Here is a 20,504-nt window from a genome sequence, read left to right on the forward strand (position 1 = left end):
TCTACACTACCATCTGTGTTATTCTTGAAGTATTCCTCAAGATGCTCTTCTATATTTAGTCTTTCCTCCAGGGGATCTAGAAGGGAGTCATTCAGACGCCATCTCCATTCTCCCGGGACAATGTCCGGTAAATTGATGTCTAGATGGATTGGAGCATGATCCGAGACAGTGATGGGGTCCATATCTGCCCTTTTCAGATGGGTCAAGAGACCCGTGGAGATCAGTATATAGTCCAGCCTTTGGAAGGAAGAGTGGACTTGAGAATAATGAGAAAAGTCCTTTGTGGAGGGGTGGAGGGAGCGCCAAGCGTCCAGGACCCCTAACTCTAACATAGCACGTTGTAACCTTTTTAGTTTTACCTGTGAAATTTGTGAGCGACCTGTTGAGGAATCTAGGATCGGGTTTAATGTAATATTCAAGTCTCCTCCTATTATGATGTGTCCAATGGCGAATTGCTTAAGAGTATCCATCTGCTTTATCAGCCAAGGGATCTGATCGGAATTTGGAGCATAGATATTTGCAATTGTCAGCTTTAGGTTGTTAATGGAGCCCCTTAGAAAAAGGATCCTACCCTCCTCGTCTTGGAACTGTGCATCCAGTTTAAATGGAATTGATTTGTGGAATCCTATGGTTACCCCTTTAGATGCTGAATTTGGGTGTGAATTGTGAAAGTATTGCTGAAACCCCAACCCCGGGAGTGTAAATTGTCTATCTTTTTTAAAATGTGTTTCTTGCACAAAAAGAATTTTTGTCTTACATTTTTTTAGCAGGTGTATCACGTTGTGTCTCTTGTGCGGCGAGTTTAGACCCCGGGCGTTGAATGAAGTAAAACGGGTGAGAGCCATCTCAGCTGCTTCCTCCTATTCTGTGCCTGTATTTTTAAGAAAGACAAGATAAATCAACTCAGTTAAATATTAATCGGTACAGATAAGTTTCTTTTCCTGTCAAGGGTAGAGGAGGGTGGGTAAGTGGGTGTGTTAAGGAAGGAAGTGGGGATGCGGGTATGGGGGTTGGGGTAGTTTACAAACAAATCAAAAGTGTGTCAGTTGAGAGGTCTTCGTCGGAATACCGCAGATAATCCAATCAAACTGCTCCCACACTCAGTATATATTCAGAGAGTGTGATGTTTCTACCTATGAGCTCTCAACTGAGACAGCCTTCAAACCAATGAAAAGAAAAACAGTAAGTAACTATCTTTAAGTGGGCCTGTGCCATGTGGTCAGGCCCCATCACTTATGCAGAATATGCAAAGGCAAAGTTCTTTTTTTTATGTCAACTGACAACTATAGAGGTTCCTTTAAACATAAGCAAGGAACCTCTACTCTCCAATAAGTAAGGTTAACGGCTCCCATCCTTCTCAGGTGTCTTCCCTTGGTGGGCCATCTTTGGGTCTTTTCTTTTTTTCCCTAGGTGATCGTGAACGTCCTTGGGGTGGCTCTGTATCCGCGCTAGGTAGCTCCGGGAAAGTCGGCGGCTCAGGTAGCGGTAACCAACACGGGATCTCCATTGGCTCAATTTCTAGTAGGTGCCAGCATTTTTGTAGATCCTCAGGGGAACGGATATTTATCCTTCGGCCTTTTAGATTTATTCCCAGTCCGAACGGGAAGAGCCAAGAGTAGCGAATGTCTTTGGCCCGAAGTGCCTCTAATAATGGTCTCATCAGCCGACGCTTAGCCAAGGTTGTTGGTGCAAGATCTTGATACACTTGTATAGGTGCCCCTTCATATTGTAAATCTTTGGTGGTTCTGGAGGCGTTTAAAATCGCTTGAGTATCTGGGTAGTTTAAGAGTTTGCAAATTATATCTCTTGGCGGTTCTGAGCTTGTGGGTGTAGGTCTCAAGGATCTGTGGATCCGCTCTATAGAGATAGATGATGCTCTGTCTTGACCTACAAGAAGGGTGAACAGTTCTATCGCAATTTTTGGCAATACTTCGGACGCCCACGATTCTGGAAGACCTTTCAATCTTATATTATTCCGTCTATTACGGTTTTCAATGTCTTCTTGTAATATAAGAACTTGGTTTAGATGTTGGTGGTGTTCTCTTACCAGTTGGGCTATTTCGGTGGAGTGTTGGATGATCTTGGAAGACGAAGATTCGAGGGTCTCAACCCTTTTTGTCATGGCCTTGATTTCCTCTTTGATCTCTGAGAGATCATTTCTGATTGGCCGTAGAGAATTAGACATTAGATCCCTCATAAAGCTTTTTGATATTTGGCCGTTGTCTTCCTCCTCTGAGGACTCTTCTCCTTCTCTTTCACTGCTTTGCGTGGCCGGGGCCGTTAGATTCAATGACTTTTTGCTGGAAGGACATGGGGATCTTGAAACTCTTTCTTTTAGGAATCTTTGCATATCTGATTGACTCTTAGAAGGACGTGGTGTAGATAAGGAGTCGTTGCTTTTGTCTCTGCTGTTTTTACCCATTGCGAGGGTTACGATTTAGTCTTGATTATGCGATGGGGCCCTTCACCCAGCCTGCCCTTTTACGGGGCCATTTGGGAGATGTGGTTCTTGGAGGAAATGTTTGGTTAGTTGCAGAATACTAATAGCTTTAAAGAGCCAAGCAGGTTTAGGCGATGCGATTGGTTCGGATTGTCTTTCAATCTACAGCGACCCCCCAAAAGTGTCAAATGGAGCGGTGCGCGCCTGATCGAGGCTCTTGAAGTAGTTGCTTCGGAGAACTGCAGTTTTCAGTTCTGCAAAAAATTCAGGCTATGCCTGTGGGGAGATTAGCTTTATTGCCAATTCCAGAGCCCACGGGTTAGTAGGATTTCTCTGAGTGAGATTGGAAAGGGGTGCTTTAGTCTGCAAAGCCAGCTACAGGGTTCTGCAGTGATGTAAAAATTCAGGCTAGGCCTGTGAAAGGTTTAAGTTGTTGGGATATCAGTCCCTCTTCAAGGGTCAGCCCGATAGATAGATAGATCAGTTATAATTGAGCTGGTTTGGTTTGAAAAGCTGCAACTCTCAGTACTATTTGGTGCTTTTAATGCTTGTCAGCTCTTTAACTTTAGAACTTTGGTAGTGCACAGTGTCTCTTGTTATGGGTCGTAGATCTGCTTCAGGGAGTCAGACTGTGCAAGACCTTTCTTGTTCTAATCTTGTTTTGTATGAGTGCAATTTATTCAGACCGCAGATGGAGGGGAGGAGGGGGGAGGGTGTAGCACCCGGCTCCAGTGGCAGACTCCTGATGGGTATTTATCTGTTGCCTTTGGGTGGCAGTTATTCACCACTCCCAGGAACTAGTAATAGTGCTCCCAGTCCGTATCAGGGATGTTTCCCCTGACTCTCGCCTTAATGGCGCCTCCGCCGCCTCTTCACTCCTTTCCCACCTATACGCGGGCCTCCGCTGTGCCGCGCTCTGGGAGACGAGCGCGCCCCCCACAGCCCGCTCCAAACCTGGTCCTGGAGGTCCTTCTCCGGGTTCCGGGTGGTATCCTGCCGCTGGTACTGACTGGCGTTTATTCGCACCCACGGCGCACCGCGCGCCTCCCAGCCCTCCGGTAATTTAGAATGTTGGGGGGGGGGGGTGATGCGATGGCAGGTATGGTGAGGCGAGGAGGGAAGCCTGGGACTTGTTGTTCCTCTAGGGTAGGGTAGAGGACTGCTTTTAACTTTTTGTATGAGGGAAGAGGCGATTGCAGCTGTGCGATGGTGCGCTCAGATGGAAGGCACCGATCGTACTCTCCTGGATGGGCCAGCGGTTTAGGCTAAGTATAGCCTTTCTTTCACCATCCCACTCCCCAGCGTGCGGGGGGGGGGGGGGGGGGCGCCGCGGGTCCCAGCGCTGTTTTCTCCTACCTTCTGCCTCTTCTCCCGTCGCCTCCTCTCCCTCCGCAGACCTCTCACTCCCCCGTCCAGGGCTCTGGGGGCAGCCGCTTGTTGTTAAATAGCCGGCGCTGCGATGTTTTCCCGAGCGTGCCCCACTTCCGGTCCGCTCTGCCCCACTTCCGGTTTGAAATCTAGGCCCCGGCTTCACTGGTGGTAGTAGGCCCCGATCTTTAGCGGCATCACTCAGCCCTCCGGAGCGTCTCTTTTCGATCCTCAGCTTGCAGAGCTGCTAAAGCAGTTGTTCAGCGGTGTCTCCCTCGGACGGTTGTGCCTGAAAAAGAGGTTTTATCCGCCCGGGTCACAGGAGCTGAGCTTCTGTGCGACCACTTCCTCTGCTGGCTAGGCCACGCCCCCCGAAATGCATTAATTTAGTTGGATTTCCACCCTTATTTATTGGCCCTTATAGTCCTTTCTTGCAGCTTTTACCAAATACATTGCTCTATTTTTGTAGCTTAGTTTTCACTGAGTGATATGACATATAGAATCCAGTAATCCAATGAGTAATGCCAATCATTATTAATAGGACTTGTGCAGGATTCATATCTATTATACATATTTTTCTATTAGTGGCTGAAATTAGACAGAATTTTATCATTGAACTAGGCCTACGCAGGGATCTGGAGCTCTGTATTATACAAACTGAATTCAGACCACCATAGAGATTCACTTTTAGGACCCCATGTTACTGAGAAAGTTAAACGGGTTGTCCCACTTTCAGCCATTTTGCTGCAGGAAACAGACAGCTCTATACATTTTGCAGTGGATTTAGTTGGTACTGCAGGCTGAGTCCTATTGAAGTGAATTGGACTGAACCTGCAATACCAACCTGAGCCACTGCGCAATGCATGGAGCTGAATGCTTCCTAAAGTAAAACAGCTAGAAGCAGGACAAGGCTTTTAAGGCTAGTTAAAGGATCGTCAAACTGTGGATCTATAACTGTTGCACAACTGCAGCACTCAGCATGGGGGTTATAGCTTTTCAAGAGCTGGAGAGCCACAGGTTGGGGAACACACTTTTAAAGTAGGAACTTTCATAGGCTGTTGCAGTTTCTTACAATTGCATACAATGGTGATCATTTCTATTCCATTGATATTTTTGCTCTTCATAACCACTTGTGATGACCACTTGTTTTTATGTAGCTGAAACCCTCTTGTAGCTGTAATTTTCCAGATCCGTGTGTCAATGTCAATGTCACCCCTGCTGCATCATCCTAATACACAATATTGTGGGTCTGAAAAGCAGGGATAATTTTACTTGTACTTGAAGTTTTATTCGCTAAATGAATCACCTATAATTATCCTTGTAATAAGCCTTAAAATGAAGTCTCTGCTTAATTGGCAGGGCTGCTTACAGTGTCCTAATTATTTAAGTACAGTATGATAACCATTAGCTGCTATACGTATGTATTAGGCTGAGCACGATAATTAATGGATTTAACACATTAGTGAAGGAGATCATTAAGGTTATCTCTTCTGGTCTTATACATTAATTTATTACTTCATATATAATGCTAGCAAATATTTAAATACTTCGTTTTCTGTTACGGCTTAATACATCAGATTTCAATAAAAAAGGAGAACCTAAATAAAAGTTCTATAGTACTGCCCAATTGTACAAAACTATAAACTTCTATAACACTGCCCCCTATGTGCAATAATATAACTACTATAATACTGCCCCCTATGTATGAGAATATAACTACTATAATACTGCCGCCCATGTACAAGAATATAACTACTATAATACTGCCTTCTATGCACAAGAATATAACTACTATAATACTGCTCCCTATGTACAAGAATATAACTACTATAATACTGCCTTCTATGCACAAGAATATAACTACTATAATACTGCTCCCTATGTACAAGAATATAACTACTATAATACTGCTCCCTATGTACAAGAATATAACTACTTTAAGGCTGCCCCCTATGTACAAGAATATAATACTATAATACTGCCCCCTATGTACAGGAATATATCTACTATAGTACTGCTCCTATGTACAAGAATATAACTACTATAACACTGCCTCCTATGTACAAGAATATAACTACTATAATACTGCTGCTATGTACAAGTATATAACTACTATAATACTGCTCCTATGTACAAGAATATAACTACTATAATACTGCCTCCTATGTACAAGAATATAACTACTATAATACTGCTCCTATGTACAAGAATATAACTACTATAATACTGCTCCTATGTACAAGAATATAACTACCATAATACGGCTCCCCATGTACAAGAATATAACTGCTATAATACTGCACCCTATGTACAAGAATATAACTACTATAATACTGCCCCTATGTACAAGAATATAACTGCTATAATACTGCCCCTATGTACAAGAATATAGCTACTATAATACTGCCCCTATGTACAAGAATATAACTGCTATAATACTGCACTTATGTACAAAAATATAACTACTATAATACTGCTCCTATGTACGAGTATAAGACTGCGATAATACTGCCCCCTATGTACAAGATTACTACTATAATACTGCTCCTACGTAAAAGAATATACTGTAATACTGCTCCTTATGTGCAATAATATAACTGCTATAATACTGCCCCTATTTAAAAAAATATAACTACCATAATACTGCCCCCTATGTGCAATAAGAAAACTGCTATAATACTGCTCCCTATGTACAAGAATATGTCTACTATAATACTGCTCCCTATGTACAAGAATATAACTACTACAATCCTGCTCCCTATGTACAAGAATTTAACTACTATAATACTGCCCCCTTTGTACAAGAATATAACTACTATAATACTGCCCCTATGTACAAGAATATAACTACTATAATACTGCCCCTATGTACAAGAACATAACTACTATAAGGGTGCATTCACATGAGCGTAGGCGTATTTACGTTCGCACGTGCGCAGCGTATAATCGCCGGAAAAAACGTTTTTCGGCGATCATGACCAGAGCTAGAAAGCGTATTATCGTTTGTTCCTACTTTGCAAACTATCTTTTTGGCCATCGAATATGCGTTGGCGCGTATTTCGGTCGCATGTGTTCCGTTTTTTTTTCGGGTTGCCGTTTTTACGCGCCGTAAAATCGCCCGTGTGAACGAATACATTCGAAACCAACGCCTCAGATTGCAATGTATATACGATTGGGCGCAAAAACGCGCCGTTTATGCGCTCGTGTGAACGCACCCTAATGCTGCCCCCTATGTACGAGAATATAACTATTATAATACTGCTTCTATGTAGAAGAATATAACTACTATAATACTGCCCATACGTACAAGAATATTGCTACTATTATACTGCTCCTACGTATAAGAATATACTATAATACTGCCCCTATGTAGAAGAATATAACTACTATAATACTGCCCCCTATGTACAAGAATATAACTACTATAATACTCTCCCTATGTACAAGAATATAACTACTATAATACTGCCCCCTATGTACAAGAATATAACTACTATAATACTGCCCCCTATGTACAAGAATATAACTACTATAATACTGCCCACTATGTACAAGAATATAACTACTATAATACTGCCCCTATGTAGAAGAATATAATTACTATAATACTGCCCCCATGTACAAGAATATAACTACTATAATACTGCCCCCAATGTACAAGAATATAACTACTATAATACTGCCCCCTATGTACAAGAATATAACTACTATAATACTGCCCCCTATGTACAAGAATATAACTATTATAATACTGCTCCTATGTACAAGAATATAACTACTATAATACTGCCCCCTATGTACAAGAATATAACTACTATAATACTCTCCCTATGTACAAGAATATAACTACTATAATACTGCCCCCTATGTACAAGAATATAACTACTATAATACTGCCCCCTATGTACAAGAATATAACTACTATAATACTGCCCACTATGTACAAGAATATAACTACTATAATACTGCCCCCTATGTACAAGAATATAACTACTATAATACTGCCCCCTATGTACAAGAATATAACTACTATAATACTGCCCACTATGTACAAGAATATAACTACTATAATACTGCCCCCTATGTACAAGAATATAACTATTATAATACTGCTCCTATGTACAAGAATATAACTATTATAATACTGCCCCCTATGTACAAGAATATAACTACTATAATACTGCCTCCTATGTACAAGAATATAACTACTATAATACTGCCCCCTATGTACAAGAGTATAACTACTATAATACTGCCTCCTATGTACAAGAATATAACTATTATAATACTGCTCCTATGTACAAGAATATAACTATTATAATACTGCCCCCTATGTACAAGAATATAACTACTATAATACTGCCTCCTATGTACAAGAATATAACTACTATAATACTGCCTCCTATGTACAAGAATATAACTACTATAATACTGCTCCTATGTACAAGAATATAACTACTATATTACTGCCTCCTATGTACAAGAATATAACTACTATAATACTGCCTCCTATGTACAAGAATATAACTACTATAATAGTGCTTCCTATGTACAAGAATATAACTACTATAATACTGCCTCCTATGTACAAGAATATAACTACTATAATACTGCCTCCTATGTACAAGAATATAACTACTATAATACTGCCCCCTATGTACAAGAATATAACTACTATAATACTGCCCCCTATGTACAAGAGTATAACTACTATAATACTGCCTCCTATGTACAAGAATATAACTACTATAATACTGCCTCCTATGTACAAGAATATAACTACTATAATACTGCTCCTATGTACAAGAATATAACTACTATATTACTGCCTTCTATGTACAAGAATATAACTACTATAATACTGCCTCCTATGTACAAGAATATAACTACTATAATACTGCCTCTTATGTACAAGAATATAACTACTATAATACTGCTCCTATGTACAAGAATATAACTGCTATAATACTGCCCCCTATGTACAAGAATATAACTACTATAATACTGCCGCCTATGTACAAGAATATAACTACTATATTACTGCCTCCTATGTACAAGAATATAACTACTATAATACTGCCTCCTATGTACAAGAATATAACTACTATAATACTGCTCCTATGTACAAGAATATAACTACTATATTACTGCCTCCTATGTACAAGAATATAACTACTATAATACTGCCTCCTATGTACAAGAATATAACTACTATAATACTGCCTCCTATGTACAAGAATATAACTACTATAATACTGCCCCCTATGTACAAGAATATAACTACTATAATACTGCCGCCTATGTACAAGAATATAACTACTATAATACTGCCTCCTATGCACAAGAATATAACTACTATAATACTGCTCCGCTATGTACAAGAATATAACTACTATAATACTGCTCCTATGTACAAGAATATAACTACTATATTACTGCCTCCTATGTACAAGAATATAACTACTATAATACTGCCTCCTATGTACAAGAATATAACTACTATAATACTGCTCCCCTATGTACAAGAATATAACTACTATAATACTGCCCCCTATGTACAAGAATACAACTACTATAATACTGCTCCCCTATGTACAAGAATATAACTACTATAATAGTGCCTCCTATGTACAAGAATATAACTACTATAATACTGCCTCCTATGTACAAGAATATAACTACTATAATACTGCTCCTATGTACAAAAATATAACTACTATATTACTGCCTCCTATGTACAAGAATATAACTACTATAATACTGCCTCCTATGTACAAGAATATAACTACTATAATACTGCCCCCTATGTACAAGAATATAACTACTATAATACTGCCGCCTATGTACAAGAATATAACTACTATAATACTGCCTCCTATGCACAAGAATATAACTACTATAATACTGCTCCCCTATGTACAAGAATATAACTACTATAATACTGCTCCTATGTACAAGAATATAACTACTATATTACTGCCTCCTATGTACAAGAATATAACTACTATAATACTGCCTCCTATGTACAAGAATATAACTACTATAATACTGCTCCCTTATGTACAAGAATATAACTACTATAATACTGCCCCCTATGTACAAGAATACAACTAGTATAATACTGCTCCCTATGTACAAGAATATAACTACTATAATAGTGCCTCCTATGTACAAGAATATAACTACTATAATACTGCCTCCTATGTACAAGAATATAACTACTATAATACTGCTCCCTTATGTACAAGAATATAACTACTATAATACTGCCCCCTATGTACAAGAATACAACTAGTATAATACTGCTCCCTATGTACAAGAATATAACTACTATAATAGTGCCTCCTATGTACAAGAATATAACTACTATAATACTGCCCCCTATGTACAAGAATATAACTACTATAATAGTGCCTCCTATGTACAAGAATATAACTACTATAATACTGCCTCCTATGTACAAGAATATAACTACTAGAATACTGCCCCCTATGTACAAGAATATAACTACTATAATAAAGCCCCCCTATGTACAAGAATATAACTACTATAATACTGCTCCTATGTACAAGAATATAACTACTATAATACTGCTCCCTTATGTACAAGAATATAACTACTATAATACTGCCCCCTATGTACAAGAATATAACTACTATAATACTGCCCCCTATGTACAAGAATATAACTACTATAATACTGCTCCCTTATGTACAAGAATATAACTAATATAATACTGCCCCCTATATACAAGAATATAACTACTATAATACTGCCCCCTATGTACAAGAATATAACTACTATAATACTGCTCCCCTATGTACAAGAATATAACTACTATAATAGTGCTTCCTATGTACAAGAATATAACTACTATAATACTGGCCCCTATGTACAGGAATATAACTACTATAATACTGCCCCCCTATGTACAAGAATATAACTACTATAACACTGCCCCCCTATGTACAAGAATATAACTACTATAATACTGCCCCCTATGTACAAGAATATAACTACTATAATACTGCCCCCTATGTACAAGAATATAACTACTATAATACTGCCCCCTATGTACAAGAATATAACTACTATAATACTGGCCCCTATGTACAGGAATATAACTACTATAATACTGCCCCCCTATGTACAAGAATATAACTACTATAACACTGCCCCCCTATGTACAAGAATATAACTACTATAATACTGCCCCCTATGTACAAGAATATAACTACTATAATAACAAGAATAAACAAACGCTCACCCTCTTCCCTGCATACACTTGATCCTTGTGGCTCGGCTATGTATCCATCCTAGGCAGTTCGTGTAGTCCTTCACGATATCCAATAGGAATTTTAGTAAAAAGAAAGTCCGCCTTCATAGGTATGGAAAAAATCTTTAGCCTTTATTCATAATCCGTATCACAGCATAATAAAAACTTGGAACGCGTTTCGGTCAGCATACGACCTTGTTCACCCTCGGATGCTGACCGAAACGCCTTCCAAGTTTTTATTATGCTGTGATACTGATTATTAATAAAGGCTTAAGATTTTCTCCATACCTATGAAGGCGGACTTTCTTTTTACTAATATAACTACTATAATACTTCTCCCAAATGCACAAGAATAGAAGTGTGTCTGTATGTGACTATGCCTGCCCTTTAGAGCCCTTTTAAAACAGAATGACTGTCATGGCGCAGGTTTGCCCAGAGAATGGAGGTGGAAGGAGCCAGAGATCACTCTCCCGCATACATTAACAGTAAACAGGCAATCGTTCATATAAAAAGAGCCTGCTGTTTACACAGGCCGATGATCGTTAAGTCTTTATGTGTGCAGAAACAGAACGATGAGAGAATGAATTACCGTTCCTCACTCAGTCGCCGCAAGCATCTACACTGATTGAATTGTTCAGATATTCGGGATTCCGCAAGAATTGGAACTATTATCAGCCCGTGTAAAAGGGTCCTGGACCGTCTGAGAGGAGGATCTCTAGCACTAATATTGCACTCTGTATTGGGCTCATTGACAAGCGTTCTGTGTTGTATCTGTCTACACTCCCGCCATAACTGATACATTGTACCATGTCTCACTCACGGCAGGAGGGGGTGGAGTATGACACAATGATTCTCTTTTTGATGTTCTTCGCAGCCATGTATCATTCTTCATGATTTTACTGAAGCGGTTGTAGATGATCGTAGGATTCTCTGGTAATCTACATCCTGTTCAGTAGAACTGCAGAAGGTACATGTATCAAAACTGTAATTAGGACTATACAACTTGGTATTTTGGTTCTCGGAGTGTAATGTACAGATTTGCACATAGATTTACAGTACAAGTGAATCCTTAGAAGCATGCAGATTGAGTGACTGCATCTCTGGACAATGGAATATCTTCCATCGGTGGTTGTCACCCGACATCTCTAATGTGACCAGAAATGGGTGAATATTAAATGACTCAAGGGCTGGTAGCTATAGGCAATTTGATTTTAGGGGTAGGGTGGAGTACTGAAGCTCAACGCTTCAACTCTCCCTGCTCCGTGTCCCTACACACCCCCTGTAACCAGCCATGAAATCCTCCCTGCACCCCTAATTTAGTCTCCTAGCTTAGCTGGTAAGTCGATCCTCCACTGGCAGTCGTTCCCTATTTTTCGTTAAAGCTATTCATATGTCGCTTCCAATAGTATTTTACATTGCGGCGGGATCCTTAATTACTGTTAAACGTTTGTTTTTATGGTTGGTAATTCCATTCAGTTTTGAATCTTACGATTTCACAGCTGTGTTTCCAGACACTCAGGAATATGTACTCCAAGAAACAGAGAAGGGTGAAATATCGCTGAGAACCTACATTCATCTAATTTATGTCATCGCTGCTCGTGCGAGGCAGGTGACAAACAGAGTGTGATGATGAGGAGTCATATCAAAAACCAGGGTGTTAAAGGGGAAATCCCAGTCATCGTGACCTTATTGATCCTAGATACAAGGTGAGGAGGTCACAGTGGTGAAGCGTCAGATATTGGACTACCACCGATTTCCAGATTGAAAAAAATCAAACCCCTTTGGCACTACTCGGAGATCGCTGTCAATGGGAATCTGACACAACCTAGAAAAGGTCCATTCAAATGAATGGCAGTGTGTAGAAGGTTGTGTAGTTTGCAGTAATCTAAATCTGTGAGCGGTACCAAAGGGTATGTCCACCTGGGCACACTTTATAGTTTGCATACAGGACAGATCTGTATAAGACTGCGTGGTGACTTTGGCTGCATTACAGGTGACGTGACATTATAGCCCTGCAACATTGGAAGCTAATGGAAATTAATGAGGCCACAAGTTTCTTGCAAGTTGCCCCAACCCTTCAGATCACAAGAAATCCAAACCTGCTGTATTTGTTGCAATAATTCAGTCATGGCAGCTTGCAAGCCACCATATGACCACATTGACTTCTAATAGCTTGCGATATCGCAGGGTTACACTGCAATCCTTGGTCACATGAACTGTGCCATAGCCAAAGTTGGCATGTAGTCCTAGCTTAAAAAGTTGAGTCACTTTCAACACATGCAGTAATGTAAATAATTGCTTTACTTCTCTTGTACTGATGCGCAAATACATTAGGGTGCTTGTCTTGTACTGATCCTGAGCAGTTTTCCCCTCTGCAGGCTCCATCTCTAATTCTCAGTTTTCCTTGAGTTGGTGGGTGGAGACTAGCTACTATGAGGTCTCGCACGCACTTTGCATAGAGAAGAACAGCAGCATGGACAAAATCGTAGAGAAGTACTGAGCAGTGTAGATGTGACTCCTGCACAGGGGTATGATAAAACACTAACTAGAAGCTGCAGCAAGATCTCTGTGTTAAGTCTTTCTGCTCTGGCAGCAACTCGCTCCTCTTCTCAACGCTATAGATTTCTGTGGGCTACATGAGACAGCAGGAAGTAAAGGACCCCGCCCCCCCTCACTTCCTAATCTGTCTTGATGTCTGGTGCTAGAGATGGAGTTCATTTGACAACAGGCAGTGGCCAGCAAGTTAAAAGGAAGTGAGACCCGTAGAGGAGAGCAAGTTAGAGGGATTTTTTTTATCGCAAAATGTTTATTTTAAGTGAATAAAGGGATCTGCGCTTTTGCTAGTTATCATAGAAGCACAAGGTTGTTGAACGATTAGTGACCATTTAAGTTCCCCAGTCTAAACTCCTTCGTGTAATCAATCCGATATGAAAGATGGAGTCCTTTGTTCTTTTTGCCAACTGCACAAGACTGTTTGCTAAGTAGCATTCACTTTCTAACCCGCACTGGCGATACTTGGGTTTTACCTTTTTGTTTTCTACAAGACCCATAATGTTTGTACCACCTTTATACAGAAATGTCACAGATCTCAGGACTGGAGAAGTAGAAAAATGGTGCACTGTTTTTAGGGTAAGACATCACATTTTTTCTTGGGATGGATATTAGTTGAGGAGAAATTAGGTTTAGATAGAAAGTAGACATTCGCTGGCTATTAGCTTTGCTAATCCAGGGCAACATTCCTTTAATAGGGTTGACTGTGGTAAAATAATAAATTGACCTGAACTTACCTCTCCGCTGTCGCCAGGATCCAGCGCTGCAGCCCTGATGTTTGTTGTGACAGCTATTGTCACTGGAAGTCAGATGACCGTTGCAGCCAATCAGAGACTGCAGCATCAAGGCTCGTTCTCTTGGCATTGGCCCTCACATCCTGAGTGCCACAATGGCAGGAGTTTAAGAACGTGACGCTGCAGCAGTCACTTGACTTTTGGTGATGGCAGCTATCACAATAAACGCCAGAATCACACTGGGGATGCAGCTCTGGATCCACCAGAGGGGTAAGTGTAGCTCAGTTTTATACCACAGTCAGCTCTATTATAGGGATGTTGCCCGGTAACCAGACAACCCCTTTAATTGTCCAGACTGCCTCATTTTGTATGTACTTTCAGCTCAGCTGAAGAAAGATGTATTTCTTGGTTGTGATGGGGTGGAGAGCATAGATCCACATTTACAAGCTCCACTATTGCCACTTATGGGTTGAATGCGATGAGATAGGTGACACCCAGCATGTCTAATCGGGTTTTGTACAAGGACAGATGCGGATTGATCTGCCCCACAGACGTTAAATAATATAGAATCCAGCTACTAAAGAATCAGCACCAAACGCACACTGTCATGTTACATTTCACCCATTACACCAATGGGTGCAACTCAGTGCATTGGACTGTTAAGCTCAATGGGCCGTAGCAAGAGATGAGCGAGCATACTCGGTAAGGCGATTTACTCGAGAGAGAGAGAGAGCATCGCCTTTTTCGAGTAACTGCTGGCTCGTCCTTGAAGATTCGGGGGGGGGGGGGGGCGGCTGGGGGGATCAGGTGTGTGTGTGTGTGGGGGGGGGGGGGGGGGGGAGTGAGAGAGATCTCTCTGTCCCCCTCCCGATCCCCTTCGCAACCCCCCGCGGCCCCCCCGAATCTTCAGAGACGAGCCAGCAGTTACTCGAAAAAGGCGATGCTCTCGAGTAAATCGCCTTACCGAGTATGCTCGCTCATCTCTAGCCGTAATGTTCCAAATTATCTCACGAATAGTTGTAAAGATCGACTTACCAAAAAAATTAAAAGTGCAAAAAGTTGCACAACACAATAAATTTATCATGGGAAAGTGGATTCAGACATTTGTTACGATTATTCACCATGTTTTGCTCGGTTTTGATCCTAACCCATCAATCACTGGTGCAGTAGAGTCACCGACAACATAATCATTCTATTCCATAGGGGTTGGTAAAGTTATTTAGGCCTTGGTGGACAAGTGATGCCAAAAATATTTCATGATGACATATGGTAAAGCTTGGAATTACTGGATGGGTGAGAGCTGCCACTCCCTGCTCTATAAATACCTTATTCTTGTCTCATCCGTGAATCCACCATCCTCCTATCAGGTCTGGCCTCGCTCTATGATTAATCAGACTCCAGAGAGCAATAACACGGACAGATCCTCCCACCTGAGAACATTAGTTCAGCTCAGTAAAACTTCTGCGACACTTCGGCCACAACTGGCACACGCTGCGCCTCTGACCAAAATGTGTATGTTGTTGTCATGACATCACACTAAATTTCTTGAGTCAGTGCTGGCATTCGGAACGGGGTTCATATATCTTGGCCACCTGCTGAAGTGTGTTTGGCAGGCACGGTATAACACATATAGAATTAATGATGCGCTTACTACAAATGATGATCCTATTATATACCACCGTCATAGGAAACCTAACCAGATGACCATAACCTGGAGGGGGTAATGGGGGAACTGGTGGCAGACTGGATGTGAATTACATGTGTTAGCAAGTTCCTTTAAAAAAAGGAAATTTCCTACATGGAAGGTCATTTTTAGATTAGGGATTTGTATGACCTAATGGGCATACTTGCACCCCCTAAATTGCACCTGAGGTACCACTTTAGAGGCTTCAAAGACTTGAGCCTTGTACCCGTCAGTTCAAAAACAGATTTCTTCGTACGCAATGTTACATTCCTGTACGGCACAAATACAGCGCCCCCCATGGACGTCACCAACACAACAGATCTAGATGTAACCAATGTCCACAATGGACAAATACAGACATGTAATATAACGCCAAAATGTGGGTAACACAAAATAGGGTAAGTAACACCAACAGAAATATGGGGACGGGAATACTATCCTTAAGCAACTTTGGCATGGCAGAGTCTGCCTAGAAGCAGGGTAATTGCCCCAATAGTGGCGGCGCAACGTCAGGATCCTAGGGGGTCTAGTCTGTCCCTAATAGAGGATAGGGAAGATGTATAATGCAGATGGGAAGTGCAATGTATACATCACAGTATAAGATAGAAGTGAATAGGCCCCACACAGAATAAATAGCCACAGGTACTTAGGAGGCAGGATTCACCAAACATATGAAGCAGGAAAATCACCGATGCCCATGTAGAGGCGGGCCCATTATAAGTAAACTTCCATTATGGCCGGTTGGCCACCTAGGGGAAACATTTCCTTGTTGTCCAATCAGTCCATATGCCACAGATGTTGAGGAAGGGGACATCTGCAGTGACAGGAAAGCACTCATCCGCGGCCAGCGCCAAATGCCAGTGGGCATGCGCTAAAGGCACGATCATGTGAGCTGGGGCTGACGTGACGCAACCTGGGCTCCACTTACTGATTGCGGCCCGGGCGCCGCAGTCCACTACTTATGTGACCTCTCTTGGCTGTGCTGATTGATTTTACTATTTTTTTGACACCATGTAGTGACATTTCGCCCTCTAGCTAGCTCTTTAAAGGCCCTTTTTTCCTAATGTGGTTGGTTGCATGTGTAATGCTACTTCATGGTAGTTTTTATAGGGACCCCTATTGCAATCTACAGAGAAGCAGCCTACAGCCCAAACCACTATTACCAGGATATGTGATGTCCTCATTCATTAAACCCTGTAGTCTTTTATAGCGTTTCTGCAGTATTTTCACTGTAAACAGGGAAAGTCTTCAGGAGGTTTATGTTGAAAATTAATTTCAAGGGTGAAACATGACTGATCCTTCCCGTGGAAGGTACAAGGGATAAGGACCGTGACGTACATCCAGACAGTGGTAAGCCGGTTTGGCAGGTCACTTCATTCGCAAATTTAATTAAGATAAAATATGAAATGGAGAGAAAAACGCCTTTTTTTTTCTCTTTCCAAATAAATGCCATGTTCAATCATAAAAAATTAAAAAAAAAAAAAAAAATCGAATTCTTTATAAAGTGAAACTCCACCTGAAAGCCTTCAGCAGTTAGGGCTTGCTCAATGAATAGGCACCACTGTTCAGGATGTGTATTCCCCACACGCGGTGCACATGATCTGATTGGACAAGAGGCACCACATGGTCACATCCATAGAATAAATGGTCATGCAAGGGGACCTCCCAAATTTAGTTGCACTATTTAAAAGGGGTCTGCCATAGTTACAGACACCCTTTAGAATGGAAACGGCAGAAAGAACATAAAATCCTAATTTTTTTTCAGAGTAATAGTAAAAACTTGCGGAGAGATTAACCCACATAAAAATTCCATTTTAGCAACTCTCATCTCGGCACACTTGAATTGATTCCCCATCACTGAACCACATGCAGAGTAGACTGCAGGGAGTAGATATTCCTAATTTGTTTGTAGTACTGTTTCCCTGAAAATAAGACACTGTTTTATATTAATTTTTGCCCCAAAAGAGGCACCGTGTCTTATTTTCAGGGGAGGGGGCTTTTACTCACCTGGTCTGCGGCGTCCCGGCGCCTTGCACTGCTAATCTCTGAAGGCGATGCGGAAGTCCGCAGTGTCCTCCGCACTAAGATATCCTCTTCTTTCTGGTGACGAGGCTTTGAATACCCCGCCTCCAGCAAAGCAAGCAATGTGATTGGATCGAGTGGCAGCCAATCACAGCCAGCACTTGATCCAATCCCAGCGCTCGCTTTGCTGGAGGCGAGGTATTCAAACCCCCGTCACCAGAAAGAAGAGGATTTCTCAGTGCAGAGGACACGGCCACTTGCTGCTGCACTGGGGACCATCGCGAGGGTTCTCAGACAATGCCGGCCAAGTGAATATTGATGTTTTGTTTTTTTTCATGTACTTTGGCCAGGGCATATTTTTGGGGGAGGGCTTATATTTCAAGCCTCCCCTGAAAACCAGGGTAGTGCTTACTTTCAGCGAAAACTGGCATATAGACCCTTTCAGGACGGTTGTGCAATGCAAGATGAGTGGGTTAAGTAGGACATAAATGTTTACTTCTCTATGGTCTTGCTTCAGCGTCTCTAGCTAGTAGGCCCTATGCCAGGACAATATTGTTGGCCACGGCAGGAATATTTCAGGACTTCTGATTCGTTGTAATCTATCTTCTTACTGATTGTCCACTTGCTCTATTTCTTTCATCTCTTTCAAACATTGTTGTGTTCTCCGATGAGCTGGTTCAGATAATGATTGACCAACATCATTTGTGCTTCAAATCAACTTGGTTCCGTTGAGGATCCCTTTTTGGTCCTCCACATTATCCTCAAATGTCATGACTAAACCAGAGTTCTACGCCATCAGGAATCTTTCATTACTGTCCAGCTTTCACATCCCTTACCGAAGAAAACACGGTCATAAGCTGGACAGTTTTACTAAATGTGCACATTAAAATATCCATAATATAATTAAAAATAAGTCAAAAAGAGGGGAAATAGAAATCAAGGAATGGAGAGTAATAAGTGCACATATTATTTGGGGACTAAACTTGTATTGTAGTCCAATACCCAGTTGGTGGACGAACCCGTACGTAGCTGACATCAACAGACAGAAGGGTATCCTTATGTATAGCTTGGTAAGAAGAGATTCTTCAAATGAGGAGTGAGAGATGAAGCAGTTCTGTGACGGGAGGGTTAAGGATATAGAAATGCTGACATTTGGTTTTGGTTTGTGGAACGTTGAGCATCATGAAAATCTGCTGCTGAATTTCTTCTTCTGAAACTTGCTTTATGCTTTGGGTGAGCACTAACCACAGGCAATAAAATACCGATTATCTGACATCATTTATGGGACCAATAACAATTCAGAATTTCGACTTTGTAATTTTAATATTTATATTGTTTTTTTCCCCGGATTCTGCTACTGTATGAACTCGGGTCAAAGGACTGAGCCTCATAACTTGGCTGTCGATAAAAGATAACCGTTTGCTTTAAACAAAGGTTTTACCCAGCTTGTAGCAGCATAATATTTCTTGCAAACAATCATTATTTGTGACCGTATATTGTTTGAGCCCGAATATCATAAGAGTGACTTGCAGGAAAACTAGAAGGTGTTTAGGGTCAAAGAAGCCAAGACTACTTCCATAGCTTTCCTTGGCTCGCCTAGAACTCACACAGAGCCATGAAGCAGTATGCACCCTACTTGTCACACTTATTTCTGATCCTTAAGTCGTGGTTTCCAGTGAGGGATATGTCTAACTCATAAAGTGGACTTGGACCAATTATGGATGCGTATGTGCTCATTGGATGATCTGTAGTTCATTCTTCATCCATCGGAGAAATGATAAACCTTCCTATCAAACCTTCTTTCAAATAGTCTGAGTAAAAAGATCTTGTTCGTACAGAGTTAGAAACAGGTAGACCAACAAGCTGACCAGCGTTGAACAGCAGCTGAAGCTTCTGGTATAAAAAAGCTCCCGAATACATAAATAATTTAGACATTATTGGTGAGGACATGCCTAACCTATTGAGACACTTCCAAGAATAATTCTTTATATTTCAGATTATGTATATAGAATTTTGCATTTTTTAATCGTACAAATCATCTTCTTTCTCTCCCTGCAGTTTGCTGTTCCTCACAGTGATGAATGGGGCCGGCTTGCCCGAACTTTGGTTGAGATCCGCGCCAACCGAGGCGATGGAGAAGAAGAAGCTGTGGAATTGTCAACTTGATTGCCCGATGTTCGCGACGACCAGCACAATATTTATCCGTAACTGAATGTACCAACAGCGCCATTATTTTTGCCGTGATCTTTCTAAGCGCCACCAGTCCTCCTCTTCCTCTACCTTCAGCTTTTTGTTTAAATAGTGCCCAGCCGAGACATCCTGTCCTGTCTCTACATTGTGCAGACAATCTACACTCTTGTCTCCTGTCCTTCCCTGGTCTACAAATATTTCACTGTGTGCCAGTATTTTAATTAAATGAAGTATATCAGA

At 41.1% G+C, this 20,504-nt stretch overlaps 1 protein-coding gene across 5 annotated transcripts in view; it reads left to right on the top strand.

The window, feature by feature from the left end:
- DYNC1I1 (dynein cytoplasmic 1 intermediate chain 1) overlaps positions 1–20,504 on the top strand; it is a 379,676-nt gene extending 359,172 nt beyond the window's left edge. For all 5 annotated transcript variants that reach the window (XM_066584515.1, XM_066584520.1, XM_066584516.1 and 2 more), the window contains one exon: positions 20,133–20,504. In XM_066584515.1, coding sequence (XP_066440612.1) covers positions 20,133–20,240 — 108 coding nt within the window. In that variant the 3' untranslated portion in view covers positions 20,241–20,504. The remainder of the gene's footprint in view (positions 1–20,132) is intronic.

Source organism: Eleutherodactylus coqui, chromosome 12 (genome assembly GCF_035609145.1).
Source record: "Eleutherodactylus coqui strain aEleCoq1 chromosome 12, aEleCoq1.hap1, whole genome shotgun sequence".
Classification (NCBI taxonomy): domain Eukaryota; kingdom Metazoa; phylum Chordata; class Amphibia; order Anura; family Eleutherodactylidae; genus Eleutherodactylus; species Eleutherodactylus coqui.